This window comes from Jaculus jaculus, chromosome X, assembly GCF_020740685.1.
Source record: "Jaculus jaculus isolate mJacJac1 chromosome X, mJacJac1.mat.Y.cur, whole genome shotgun sequence".
NCBI lineage: Eukaryota > Metazoa > Chordata > Mammalia > Rodentia > Dipodidae > Jaculus > Jaculus jaculus.
The window spans coordinates 62908040-62922747 of NC_059125.1; the positions used below are offsets into that span (position 1 = coordinate 62908040).

A 14708-nucleotide genomic window follows, 5' to 3' on the forward strand; every position below is an offset into this window, starting at 1 on the left:
AGCTCGCTTTTACCATAGTCCAAGGACCTAAATTCCATTCTTCTCCAAATAGATGATTTCATCAAACGAGTGTTTCTCATGATTTGGCTTGGTTTGTTTGGTTTTGTTAAGGAGGGTCTCAATCCGGCCCAGGCTGAACTGGAACTCACTCTGTTGCTCCAGGCTGGTCTTGAACTCATCTTACCCTTGCCAGTGCTAGAATTAAAAGTATACACCACCATGCCTGGCCTATTTCTCACGTTTTGATAATCACTTTTCTTTCTTTAACTTGGACTTTTACCAATCTTGGAATTTGGGAAGCACTATTTCTTGATGAAGTTTCAAAGCAGTTTAGAAAACACATGAAGCCGGGTGTGGTGGTGCACACCTTTAATCCCAGCCCTTGGGAGGCAGAGGTAGGAGGATCGCCATGAGTTTGAGGCCACCCTGAGACTACAGAGTGAATTCCAGGTCAGCCTGGGCCAAAGTGAGACCCTACCTTGAAAAACCAATAAATAAATAAATAAAAAGGAGAAAAATCAACCAAAAAAACACTTAAAAAAAAAAAAGAAAATACATGAAGACAAGTTCTCATTCAGTCATTCAAAAATTAAAGTGCCATACACTTTTAGCCTTTCAATGATGTTTGGGCAGAACACTGTCAATAAAGAATAGTCTGGCTTTCTAGGCTTAGGGAAAAAAAAAAACACAAAGAAAACTAGAAAATGGTTGTTAAGTATTTTAACCTATAACCACTTCAACTGGGGGTGGGAGAAAGATCTGCAAACCATGTACTCAATCTGCAAATTCCATCCTCGTACTGTGGACTAAGCACTAGGGAATAAAGTCCTCTGGTGCACACTGGAAGAAGCTATTCCTGAGGCAGCTCTGAAATAGCAGTTATTAAGGTAACTGTAGACCAAGGACAGAATCCAAAAGGTTAATGTAGGACAGAAAAAGCAAATGGCCCTTCATATACAGAGAATCCAAATGAGAACCAAAAAAAAAAAAGAAAGAAAGAAAATGAAAAAGAAGTAGTAAACATTCGTGATTCTTCAAATCTAAAGGGTCAGCAGAGGATGAGATGAGGACAGCAACTGACAATCCACCAGTTCCAGGGCAGGGTCAAGTGTTATGGTGAGATACAGCATTGTGGTACCTGAGAAAAGTTAAGTAACTTAAGCATAAAACATTTTTCTCCAGATGTGATTCTTAGGTAAATCAGGAAAGGACTCAATCTCAAGGAGCCTCCCTTTCTACTTCACTTCCCACAAACCCACTGTCTTCCTTTATTAAATCTATTTTCCCTTTTTTCCACCACCACCACCACCCCCCAAAAAAAACCTCATTAGGAAGAAATCAGGCTTCCCTGCACTCCCTCTTCAGATTGACTTTCCATAACCTAGTTTAGTTATGGGACCCAGAGATATGTCGCCTGGGCTTTCCATCCCCCCAGGTCTCTTCCACCCCCTCCTTTTCTTCCTTCTGTCAATCAAGATTCCTATCTCCTTGAATTCCCCACTAATCTTTGTCCATCTTCCCCACCCTGTCCAGCCATGCTGCACTTCTTCCTCGTGAGTACTTGTTTTTCCTCACCCGCTCCCGATAACCCCCCCCCTCCGGAGTTTTCTGTCCCCTCGGGCCACAACTGAGTCCGCAGACTTCCCTCCAAACCTAAGAAGCCCTAACCCTCACATGACCCCTTCAAGCTTCGTCCCCAAAGCAGCACCACCCCCCAAGCCCCGTCCTCCCACAGCTGTCTCCCTCACCCCGTGACTCACCCGCATGCGAACCTCATAGGTGGTGAAGCGCGCGCGGCCCACGCCCACCGTCTGTGGATTAAAGATGTCTATCTCCAGGAAGTTACTTGGAGGCCCGTAAGCGTCAGTTAGATCCTGAGGCTTCGAGTTAAGGCGCCGAGTGTCAGCTACCGCCGTGTCCGACATCTTTCCGAAGGAGACACCAGGACCAGGGAAAGGGTGGGGGGGGGGAAGCCGGAGGCAAGAGCACGCACGGCCCCTCCCGCTTGCAAAATAAGCAGCCAACCCACAGGCAGGAGCGCCGCGCACGCGCCGACGCATGCGCGCACGCGCACGCTGGCAAGGCCCGGGCCCTGCACCCTGAATACAGCGGTACTGGCTGCTGCTTGTCTTGTATAGAGAAAGCCTTATTCAGGCTTCCGGGTGCTGTTCGTGTCCGCCCCCGAACCTGCATAGCTAATACGTACCATCCAATACCCGGCGAAGCACCACAGAAGGGCTCCGCCAATCTTTGCTCCTCAACTCGAGAAATGGTCTCATGCGATGCATCCATCAGCAGTGGGCACTGCCCGGCAAGCTAGGATCAGAAGGTGCTAGGCCGAAGCCCCGTGTCCTGAATAAGTCTGAGTTTTCCACAAAAATAAAAGGGTGGTTTCTACAGGGTGGCGTTCTAATAATAATACCAAGAAGCTAGAATCAACCCTGCCACTTGTTAACACTCATAGTTTTAGCTCATGGCACACACAACTGAGCATTCGGTGAGCAATATACATGGTACCAGGAAAGCACAATAGGGTAAACAAAGAGGACTTCTCATTTTCACTTTTCAGAAGTACTGGGCATGTCTTCCTTCACATATTGCCACATAAAAATTAATTCCAACTGTACTTAAATTTCTCAGCAAATTTAAGGGCATTAATTTCATCCCTTCTATCTTCAGTTCGCAGGACTCCATACTTAGCAATGCTCTGCGCTTGCTTGCAACCTATATATACATGTCTACATGAAAGCAGATGTTAGATAAATAGATGATAGATAGATATATAAATAAAGATGGATGAATGGATAGATGGATGATAGATAGACAAGTAGTTTTTTGGGGTCTCTGAGATAGTCTCTCTATGTAACCCTGGCTGGTCTATTATTTGCTATGTAGACCAAGCTGACCTCGAACTTATGGCATTATTCCTTCCTCTGCCTCCTGAGTGCTAGGATTATAAGCACCCATTACTGGGCCCAACCAGAGATATATTTTTTAAAGCATTGCTGAATCACTGGCTTTTTTGAAAGGGGGAGTTCTAGGCAGGGTCTAACTCTATTCCAGGCTGTCCTAGAACTCGCAGCAACCCTCCTACCTCAGCCTCCCAAGTACTGGAGTTAAAGGCATGAGCCACCACACCCGACTCAGAAATAGTTTTTTTGTTGTTGGTGGTGGTTTATTATTTTATTTATTTATTTGAGAGAGAGAGAATGGACACACTAGGGGCCACCGCAGATGAACTCCAGATGCATGCGCCCCCTAGTGCATCTGGCTTACGTGGGTCCCGGAGAGTTGAACAGGGATCCTTTGGCTTTGCAGGCAAACGCCTTAACCACTAAGCCATCTCTCCAGCCCAGAAATTGTTTCAAAATTTATTGTAGCCAGACCAAGACCCTACCTCGAAAAACCAAAATAAATAAATAAAAATACCCAGCACTAGGGAGGCAGAGGTAGAAGGATCGCCGTGAGTTCAAGGCCACCCTGAGACTACATAGTGAATTCCAGGTCAGCCTGAGCCAGAGTGAGACCCTACCTCGAAAAACCAAAAAATAAATAAATAAATAAATAAATAAATAAATAAATAAATAAATAAATAAATAAAAATAAAACTTATTGACACATGCCCAACATTAAGGGATAGACAGGTGATATTTATAGATCATCCTTCTTCCTTCGCCTCAAAAAATATTTCTTGCCGGGCATGGTGGCACACACCTTTAATCCCAGCATTCAGGAGGCAGAGGTAAGAGGATCACAGTGAGTTCAAGGCCACCCTGAGACTACATAATGAATTCCACGTCAGCCTGGACTAGGGCAAGATGCTACCTTGAAAACCCAATATATATATATATATATATTTCTTACCAGCTCATTTGATTTGCTGATGGGAAGATATCTAATTAAAACATTCTGGAGATGAAAAAATATTTCTCATATTATTGATGACTAAAATCCTTTCAACAGGGCTGGAGAGATGTCTTAGCGGTTAAGCGCTTGCCTGTGAAGCCTAAGGACCCCGGTTCAAGGCTCGGTTCCCCAGGTCCCACGTTAGCCAGATGCACAAGGGGGCACACGCGTCTGGAGTTCGTTTGCAGTGGCTGGAAGCCCTGGCTCGCCCATTCTCTCCCTCTCCCTCTATCTGTCTTTCTCTCTGTGTCTGTCACTCTCAAATAAATAAATAAAAAATGAACAAAAATATTTTTAAAAAATCCTTTCAACAAAGCACAAACGCCTAAAATTCACAAGTTGTTTAATTCAACTTAACTAATATATACTAAGCAACTACTAATGTGCCAAGCACTGTGCCAAATACTAAAGACCTAAAATCCCTGCCTTCAAAGAGTTCACTTTCTAACCAGAAACAAACAAACCAAACTATCAATATAAAATTAGCAAATGTTGAAGCATATGGAAAATGTGTCATTGAACCAGACAAGATAATGCATGCCTGTGATCCCAGAACTTGGGAGGTGGAGACAAGAGGATGGGACAGGAGTTCGAAGCTAGCCTCAGCTACTTAGTGAGTCCTAGGACAACAGAGAGGGGGGAGTCTTTCCTAGAGGAGGAAACATTTGAGTTTAACAGACATAAAAAGACATAAAGGTTACCATGGGATATTTTTTATAATCTTGGAAAATGTTAATAAAAATTGTGAAAAGAAAAATAAATTAATTAATTAATTTTTTTAAAAAAGACATAAAGGGGCTGGAGAGATTTCTCAGTGGTTAAGGTGCTTGTCTGTGAAACCTAACAACCCAGGTTAGATTCACCAGTACCTATGTACAGCCAGATGCACAAAGTGGTACATGCATCTGGAGTTTGTAGTGGCTAGAGGCTCTGGTGTGCCCATCCTCTCCCTCTCCCTCTCTCTCTCCCTTTCTGCAAATAAATAAAATTTTAAACAGACATAAAGGAAAATTGAGAATGGAAATGGAGAAAGGTAATTTCTGGCTCAGGAAACAGCATGTGCAAAGTCCTGGTGAGAACAAACATCATGTGATATGTGTGTGTGTGTGTGTGTGTGTGTGTGTGTGTGTGTGTGCGTGTGTGTACGTGTGTGTGTTTTGTTGTTGTTGCTTGTCAAAGCAGGGTCTCGCTCTGGCCCAGACTGACCTGGAGTTCACTATGCAGTTTCAGGCTGGACTTGAATCCATGGCGATCCACCTACCTCTCCCTCCCAAGTGCTGGGATTAAAGGTGTGCACCACCATGCCTGGTTCTGTTTTGTTTTTTGAGGAAGGGGCTCACTCTGGCCCAGGCTAATTGGAGTTCACTCTGTAGTCCCAAGCTGACCTCAAACTCACAGTAATCCTCCTAACTTGGCCTCCCAAGTGCTGAGATTAAAGGCATACACCACTACCCCTGGTTTCAATTTATTTATTTATTTATTTATTTATTTATTTAAAAGAGAGAGAGAAAATACACCAGGGCCTTTTGTGGCTGCAAATGAACTCTAGAAACATGTGCCACTTTGTGTGTCTGGCTTTACAAGGGTATTGGGGAATTGAATCAGGCTCAGCAAGCTTTGCAAGCAAGCATCTTTTGCCAGTGAGCCATCTCCCTAGGCCCCAATTTTGTTTTTTAAATTTTATTTTAAATTTATTTAAGACACGGGTGGAGGGAGAGTGAATGGGCACACCAGGGCCTCCTGCCACTGCGAATAAATGCCAGATGTATGCACCACTTTGTACATCTGGCTTTTAGTGGGCACTAGGGAAATGATCCCTGGCCAGCACACTTTAAAGCTAGGGCCTTTAACTGCTGAGCCATCTCTCCAGCTCCTGTAGAATAGCATGCCCATTCTCTCTATCTGCCCCCCTCTCTCAAATAAATAAATAATTTCAAGGTCAACATGAGACCCTAACTCAACAAAACAAAAATTATACTTTCAGGGCTGGAGAGATGGCTTAGAGGTTAAGGCATTTGCTTGCGAAGCCAAAGGACCCAGATTCAATTCCTCAGGACCCACATAAGCCAGATGGAAAAGGTGGTACACACATCTGGAGTTCGTTTACAGTGGCTAGAGGGTCTGGCACACTCATTCTCTCTCTCTCTCTCTCTCTCTCTCTCTCTCTCTCTCTCTCTAACTGCCTCTTTCCCCTCTTTATCAAATAAAAATAATAATAAATAAATATTTTTTTTACTTATACTTTCAAGATGGGCATGACAGCCCATGCCTATATTACATGTTTTCTTAAAGCCAGGGATTTTTAAAATTCTTTTTAATATTCTCTTTTTATTTATTTGACAGAGAAAGAGGGAGAGAGAGAGAGAGAAAGGGAACACCAGGGCCTCCAGCCACTGCAAACGAACTCCAGACACATGTGCCCCCTTGTTCATCTGGCTAACGTGGGCACTGGGGAGTTGAACCTGAGTCCTTTGGCTTTACAGGCAAACGCCTTAACTGCTAAGCCATCCCTCCAACCCGAGGATTGTTTTTCTAAATACACAGCCAGTTGATTTCCCAGAAATCACCACTTCCAACTAAAGTGCATGACCTCACTAATTTTTAAATCTGTCCTTTATTTTTTTTTTTCTTTTTAGAAAATATTTATTTAATGTGTGCGTGTGTGTGTGTGTGTGTGTGTGTGTGTTGGTGTGACAACATCTTTTGCTGCTGTCACTTTTTGTTTTGTTTTTTAAATTAAATTTTTTTTATTGACAACTTCCAAAATTATAAAGGATATTCCATGGTAATTCCCTCCCTTCCCCCACTTTCCCCTTTGAAACTCCACTCTCCATCATATCCCCTCCCCCTCTCAAGCAGTCTCTATTTTACTTTGATGTTATCATCTTTTCCTGTCTTGTATAGGTAATGTCAGGAGCTGTGAGGTCATGGATATCCAGGCCATTTTGTGTCTGGAGGAGCACGTTGTAAGGAGTCCTACCCTTCCTTTGGCTCGTGCACTCTTTCCGCCACCTCCTCCTCAATGGACCCTGAGCCTTTGAAGGTGTGATAGAGATATTGCAGTGTTGAGCACTCTTCTGTCACTTCTCAGCACCATTTGTTCTTTTTTTTTTTTTTTGCTCTTTTTATTTTATTTTATTTTATTTATTGGTTTTTCAAGGTACAGTCTCACTAGCTCAGGATGACCTGGAACTCACTCTGTAGTCTCAGGGTGGCCTCCAACTCACTGCGATCCTCCTACCTCTGCCTCCCGAGTGCTGGGATTAAAGATGTGTGCCACCACGCTGGCCATTTGTTTTGTTTTTTGAGGTAGGTTCTCACCTTAGCCCAGGCTGACATGGAATTCCCTGTGTAGTCTCAGAGCGGCCTCTAACTCACAGCAATCCTCTTACCTCTGCCTCCTGAGTGCTGGAGTTAAAGGTGTGCACCACCACACCTGGTTTTGCTGTCACTTTTTGCTTCTAGCTTTACATGGGTGCTGAAGAATTTAACCCCTAGCTGGCAGGCTTTGCAAGACCACAGAGCTATCTCCCAGCCCCTGTCTCTTTGTTTTGTTTGTTTGTTTTGCTTTTAGAAGCAGTGTCTCACTGTAGCCCAGGCTGACCTGGAACTCACTCTGTAGTCACAGGCTGGCCTGGAACTCATGATGGTTCTTCTAACACAGTTTCTTGAGTGCTAGAATTAAAGGCATGCACCACCATGCCTGGCTTTGTCCTTGATTTCTCACTATTTATTTCTGTACTATATCATTGTGCCTCTCAAGTCTCTATCCCTGACCATGCCCTTGAGCTCCAGGCAAGTATATCCAGTTGATAGCTGGACATCAATACCTGGATGTCTTATAAATACCTCTGATTTTTTAAAACAAAATTATTTATGCATTTGCAAGCTCAGAGAGAGAGAGAAAGAAGAAAGACAGAGAGAGAAAATGGGCATGCCAGGTCTTCCTGCCACTGCAAACAAACTCCAGATGCATGTGCCACTTTGTGCATCTGGATTTATGTGGGTACTTAGGAATCAAACCTAGGTCATTAGGCTTTGCGGGCAAGTGCTTTAACCACCAAGCCATCTCTCCAGTCCATGATTTTTTGTTTGTTTGTTTTTGTTTTTGTTTTTCGAGGAAGTGTCACACTCTAGTCCAGGCTGAGCTGGAATTCACTATGTAGTTTCAGGGTGGCCTTGAACTCACTGTGATCCTCTTTCCTCAGTTTCCCTATGAGTGCTGGGATTAAAGGCATGCATCACCACATCCTGACCTTGAACTTTTGATTTTTATGTGTCCACCTCTCTAGTACTGAGGTGCTAGGCATGTGTCACCATGCCCAGCTAGTATTTATTTTGTATTTTTCAGAAATGGTTTCCTGTAATCCAACCTGGTTTCAAAGTCCTTATGTAGCGAAAGCTGGCCTTGAATCCCTGGTTCTCATGCCTCCAGTTCCTAAGTGCTGGGATTATAGGCATGGGTTTTCATGCCCCATTCAGAATTGTTTGTTCTTTAAGGATACAGCAAATCAGAATGAATTTTGCAGCTGAGAAGAATGATTTCATAGACAGTGAAAATTTGAATCTATAAGTAAGCAAGGAGATAAGGCTTAAAATCAAATAGCCAGGACAATTAGGTAAGTAAAATTCACAAGGAGTGGACTGGAGAGATGGTTTAGCGGTTAAGCGCTTGCTTGCCTTTGAAGCCTAAGGATGCTGGTTTGAGGCTCAACTCCCCAGGATCCACGTTAGCCAGATGCACAAGGGGATGCACGCGTCTGGAGTTTGTTTTCAGTGGCTGGAGGCCCTGGCGTGCCCGTTTTCTCTCCCTCCCTCCCCCCCTCTACATATATATATATATATATATATATATATATATATATATATATATATATATATGTATATATATATATATATATATGTGTGTGTGTGTGTGTGTGTGTGTGTGTGTATGTGTGTGTGTATGTATGTATGTATATGTATATGTATATGTATATATATATATATGTGCTTTTCTGTCTGTGTCTTTCACTCTCAAATAAATAAATAAATAATGAACAAAAAAATTCACAAGGAGAAGTAAATAGCTGGTATAAATGGCTTTTTCCTCTGGATCCCGGAAGTCCATCTTCTGGCGTACTGACATGAGGTTTAGGTTGCAGTAGAGGGCAGGGGGTATACATAGCTAAGCAGCCCTGTTGTGGTCCTGCCCAACGTTGACCCATCATTGTCTTGGTTCCAGTCTGCCCCACAAGGTGGTCTGACAAGTTGTCAGAACTGCCTACTCTTTGAAATCTGCCTGGAATTCTGTTTATATATGCTTCAGGCACAGACGTATTTCAGGAACTTTCACACCAAGTTCGGCTTATTACTCCAAATCCCTCAAGATTGAGAACTAAAAACAGAGAGCTGGAGAGAAGACATTCTCAAGAGAAATACTTGAGCTACCCGACTATTGAAACAATGAACCCTAAAGAATTAAAAATTTGAGGATGGAGAAATGGCTTAGCGGTTAAGTGCTTGCCTGTGAAGACTAAGGACCCCAGTTCAAGGCTCAATTCCCCAGTCCCATGTAAGCATAAATTGGCGCATGCATATGGAGTTCGTTTGCAGTGGCTAGAGACCCTGATGCACCCATTCTCTCCCTCTCCCTCTCCCTCTCTCTCTCTCTCTCTCCCTCTTTCTCTCTGTGTCTGTCTGTCTCTCTCAAATAAATAAATAAATAAAAATAAACAAAAAAAAAGAATTAAAAATTTCCCAAGATTTTTTTTAAGCCAGGCATGGTGGCGCATGCCTTTAATCCCAGCACATGGGAGGCAGAGGTGGGAGGATCACCATTGAGTTCGAGGCCACCCTTCGACTACATAATGAATTCCAGGTTAGCCTAGGCTAGAGTGAAATCCTACCTTGAAAAAAAAAAATCATGAGAATCCTGGGCTGCGGGAATGGGGGAAAAGGCTGAAGCCCTGGTGCCAGCCAGAGGAGGAATTTGCATGTTTTTTGTTGTTGTTTCTTTTTTGTGTTTGTTTGTAGGGTCTCACTCTAGCCCAGGCTGACCTGGGATTCACTATGGAGTCTCAGGGCGGCCTCGAACTCACGGCGACCCTCCTACTTCTGCCTCCCAAGTGCTGGGATTAAAGGCATGTACCACCACGCCTGGCTATTTTTCCTCAATGCTTGACTTCTTTTGTCAAAGAATGAATGTGGTCAAAGAAATCCAATACAGAGGACAATGGACATCAAAGTTCTGATGTCACCTGTTTGCTAAGGGATTTGACTCCCCCCCCCCGTGTGTGTGTGTGTGTGTGTGTGTGTGAGAGAGAGAGAGAGAGAGAGAGAGAGAGAGAGAGAGAGAGAGAGAGAGAGATTGAGAACTGAGGTCCAAAGGATAACTGGGCTTTGCCCAACATTACCTGGCAATTCCACTGTGTCACTCAAGAAAAACAAAACATGTGTATGTCTTTCTGTATGCATGGAGCCCAGCTACTGACAGCTGTTAGTTCCTTATTTATTACCGTAAAGGGTTTCATTAGTCCCATGTACTTTATTATTATTTTTATAGAGGTAGGGTCTCACTGTAGCCTAGGCTGACCTGGAATTTACTATGTATTCTAAGCGTGGCCTTGAACTCACGGTGATCCTCCTACTTCTGCCTCCCAAGTGCTGGGTTTAAAGGCGTACACCACCATGCCCAGCCAGTGTACTTTTTATTCTCTTCTTTCTATCTTATTAAACTCTTCTGTTAAAAAGACCATAGAAGGCCAGGCGTGGTGGCACACTTGAGGGAGGCAGAGGTAGGAGAATAACCATGAGTTCGAGGCTACCCTGAGACTCCATAGTGAATTCTAGGTCAGCCTGGGCTAGAATGGAACCCTACCTTGAAAAGAAAAAAAAAAACAAGACCATACAAGGCAAGTGTGGTGACACATGCCTTTAATCCTAACACTTGGGAGGCAGAGGTAGGAGGATAGCCATGAGTTTGAGTCCACCCTGAGACTCCATAGTGAATTCCAGGTCATCCTGGACTAAAGTGATACACTACCTCAAAAAAACACAAAAAGACCACAGAGCCAGTTTTGGTGGCACATACCTTTAATCCCAGCACTCAGGAGACATAGGTAGGAGGATCACTGTGAGTTCGAGGCCACCCTGAGACTATATAGTGAATACTGGGTCAGTGTGGGCTAGAGTAAGACCCTACCTTGAAAAGCCAAAAAAAAAGAAAAAATAGAATTAGTAAAACTGGAACTTTCAAATAATAACCATGGCTTTTCTAAATGCATTGTCTAGTAACTTTATCACTGTAGTATTTAATATCTTATTAATGTTTTTTGCACCTTTGATAATGAATTTTAAGTTACCATAATTGTTCAGTAACCCTAATTTAAAAAATTAAACTAGATATTAAAATAAATTTGATACTTTTTAATAGAGAAAAAAATGAAAAAGAGAGAGATATAGAGATAAAAGAAAAAAAGACCATAGGCTAGGCATAGTGGCTTATACCTATAACTCAGCAATCAGAAGGCTGAGATAAGAGGATGGTCATGAGTTCAAGGACATCTTGAGCTACAGAATTAGTTCCTGTTCAAGCCTAGGCTAGAATGAGATTGTACCTCAAAAAAAAAAAAAAAAGTCTGGGCTAGAGCAAGACTCTCTTGTAAAACAAAACAAAAAATATTATTTTAGCCAGATATTGTAGTGCATGGTACATGATCTGTAATCGCAGTACTTGGGAGGCTGAGACAGGAGAGTCACAAGGTCAAGGCCAGCCTGGGCAACATAGTGAACGCTTATCAAACATCTACAACAGCAGACAAAATAAAACAAAACAAAACAAGGAGCTGGAGAGATGGCTTAGTGGTTAAGGCACTTGCCTGTGAAGCCAAAGGACCCAGGTTCGAATCCCCAGTACCCATTTAATCCAGCCACCACAAGTGGTACATGCATCTGGAGTTCGTTTGCAGTGGCTAGAGGCCTTGGTGCCCCCATTCTTTCTCTCTCTCTCTCTGCCTCTTCCTCTGTAAATGAATAAACAAATAAAATATATAAAAAAAGAAACAGCATAGCTGGGCATGGTGGTGCAGGACTTTAATCCCAGCACTTAGGAGGCAGAGGTAGGAGGATCATGGTGAGTTCTTGACCAGCCTGACATTACATCCAGGACAGCCTGGGCTACAGTGAGACCCTACCTCGAAAAAGAGACACCAAGAGTTAAAATCTCTCTCTCTCTCTCTCTCTCTCTCTCTCTCGTTGTTTTTCTTAAACAATTTTTTAATTATTTATTGATTGATTGATTTGAGAGCGAGAGACACAGAAAGACAAATAGAGGGAGAGAGAGAGAATGGGCGCGCCAGGGCTTCCAGCCTCTGCAAACAAACCCCAGACACGTGCACCCCCTTGTGCATCTGGCTAATGTGGGACCTGGGGAACCGAGCCTCGAACCGGGGTCCTTAGGCTTCTCAGGCAAGCACTTAACCACTAAGCCATCTCTCCAGCCCACTTGTTGTTTGTCAAGGTAGGGTCTCACTCAGTGTTATGCAAGCATAATGATAAGAACTTCTTTCTCTCCCCTAGGTTGTCCCAAGGAAATGGCAAATCAAATGCTCTGAAATTTGGGATGTTTGTGTTCTCAGGAGCAAGGTGTTAGAGCTGCAGGAAGGAGACACTTGGTCTGAAAATAAAAGAGATAATGCAAAGATGAAAAGAAAACAAAACTAAGTAGATCAGGAGATCTGAACTTGGAATTTAGCTACCTTTCTAAGAAATCCCACTTATCTTTCCACACCCCCTCACCCAGCTGCCTATAACTCTTAGTGACCTCTCCCTTTCTTGAAGACCATTTAACCCTAATTTTGTCTAGTACCTCTCTGGGGATAGTTTCTCAATTAAATCCTTTGTGAAAGTTTTCAGTTCCTTCCCTATGTGAATTAAGTGCTCTTGATAGGTTCACCTTGTCTACTTAAGTTACCAATTGTATCTATTTTGCCAGAGTAACTCTGAATCACCTAAGAGTGAGGACCATCTGAGAAATATCCAGCAATGACCTAAGTGTGTGAAAATCTATTCATGTTTATGGGGTTGCTAAAGACTAAAACCATCAGCTGACAAGAGTTTGGCCTCCAGCTTCCAAAGATATATTGTTAATTGTTTAATTAGTTATCCAATGACAGTAAAGGCAGGAAAGATAATAATACTGCAATTAGCCAGCCTTTTTCCCTTAATAAAAGTTTAGGCATATTGCGCATTTACTATGTACCAGGCATTATTTCAGGAGCTTTATATTTATTTAACTCAGTTAATCCTCAAACAATCTTATGACATAGATACTACTTTTATATCTTCAGTATACCAATGAGGAACAGATAGATTCAAAATCTTACCCCAAATCACCGAGCTAATAAGAAGAAAAGTCAGGATTTGAACTAGGGGGGCAGAGATAGGATCACTGTGAGTTTGAGGCTAGCTTGGAACTACAGAGTGAATTCCAGGTGAGCTGGCGCTAGAAAGTAAGACTCTACCTAAAAAAAAAAAAAAAGGCTAGCTTTGTATGTCATCAGAAAGGGAAAATATGAGAAAAAGGAAAAAAGACAAAAAAAAAAATGTACTCAGTAACATCCTCCTAAAAACTACCCACTCCTGCTTAGGTATTCTTCTGTTGGGTCATTAGCATGCATCTCATGTTGAATTCTGTCTTCTTAATAATCATGAGAACTTCAAGCTTATTTAACTTCTGCCCATATTCTAAGTCAAGTATAGTTTCTACTTTTCCATAAAACCTCTGTACCCATCTGGTCTATAGTAATCTGTACTTTAAGTATGTTTTTTAGTTCATTGGTCTCTGACTCACATTCTTAATCTCATATATGTATATGTCTCATCTTATCAAACTTATTGTCAACTCCCAAAGGGAAAGGGACTAGAATTCGTATTTTGCTAGCATCTTGAATCCTTCGTAATTCCTAGCATGGTGTATAGCAAATTAATAGGCACTCCGTCAATATTTGTCAGTTGACTGATTGACTGAAAAAGGTCAGAGACTACATTTAATCTTGGTTAACTTCCACATCATTTAGTGAAGAACTGTGAACTCAATGTGTACTCAATAAACATTAATAATATTGCAAAATCATTCAAAAGGCTTTTTTGAGTTTCTACCAAGTTCAGAGAAAACTGCTGTGAGAACAGAAATAGCACCAAGACAGCTTCTCACTTTCAAGAGCTTAGCTTGGTTCCTCTCTTCTTCATAAAGTCTTTTTCAGTTTTTTTTTCTTTGGTTTTTCAAGGTAGGGTCTCACTCTAGCCCAGGCTGACCTGTAATTCACTACGTAGTCTCAGGGTTGTCTTGAACTCACAGCAATACTCCTACCTCTGCCTCCCAAGTGCTGGGATTAAAGGTGTGTGCCACCACAACCAGCATAAAGTTTTTTCTTAGTACTTCAATGTACACTTATCTCCTTTCTCTGGATTTCTTCTGCATTTGAAGTCAGGACTGGTTAACATTCAATTATTTTGTTAGGAATGTAATAGAATCATTACATTATAGGAAGGAACACCTTAGGATCTTCCTTATAGAGAAACTTCTTTTTCTTAGTTTTTAAAAATATTTTATTTATTTATTAGAGCAAGAGGCAGATGGGGGGGGGAAGTGAATGGATGTGCCAGGGCCTCTAGCCACTGCAAATGAACTCCGGATGCATGTGCCACCATGTACATCTGGTTTATGTGGTTCTGGGGAATCAAACCTAGGTCCTTTGTCTTCACAGGCAAGCACCTTAACCACTAAGACATCTCTCCCAGCCTTTCAAAAAATAGTTTCA

General features: G+C 42.4%; 1 protein-coding gene across 1 annotated transcript in view; it reads right to left on the bottom strand.

The window, feature by feature from the left end:
• Window positions 1-2014, bottom strand: part of Snx12 (sorting nexin 12) — a 39387-nt gene extending 37373 nt beyond the window's left edge. Inside the window, exon 1 of the mRNA XM_045140893.1 lies at window positions 1761-2014. Coding sequence (XP_044996828.1) covers window positions 1761-1925 — 165 coding nt within the window. The 5' untranslated portion in view covers window positions 1926-2014. The remainder of the gene's footprint in view (window positions 1-1760) is intronic.
• Window positions 2015-14708: the final 12694 nt, after the last annotated feature.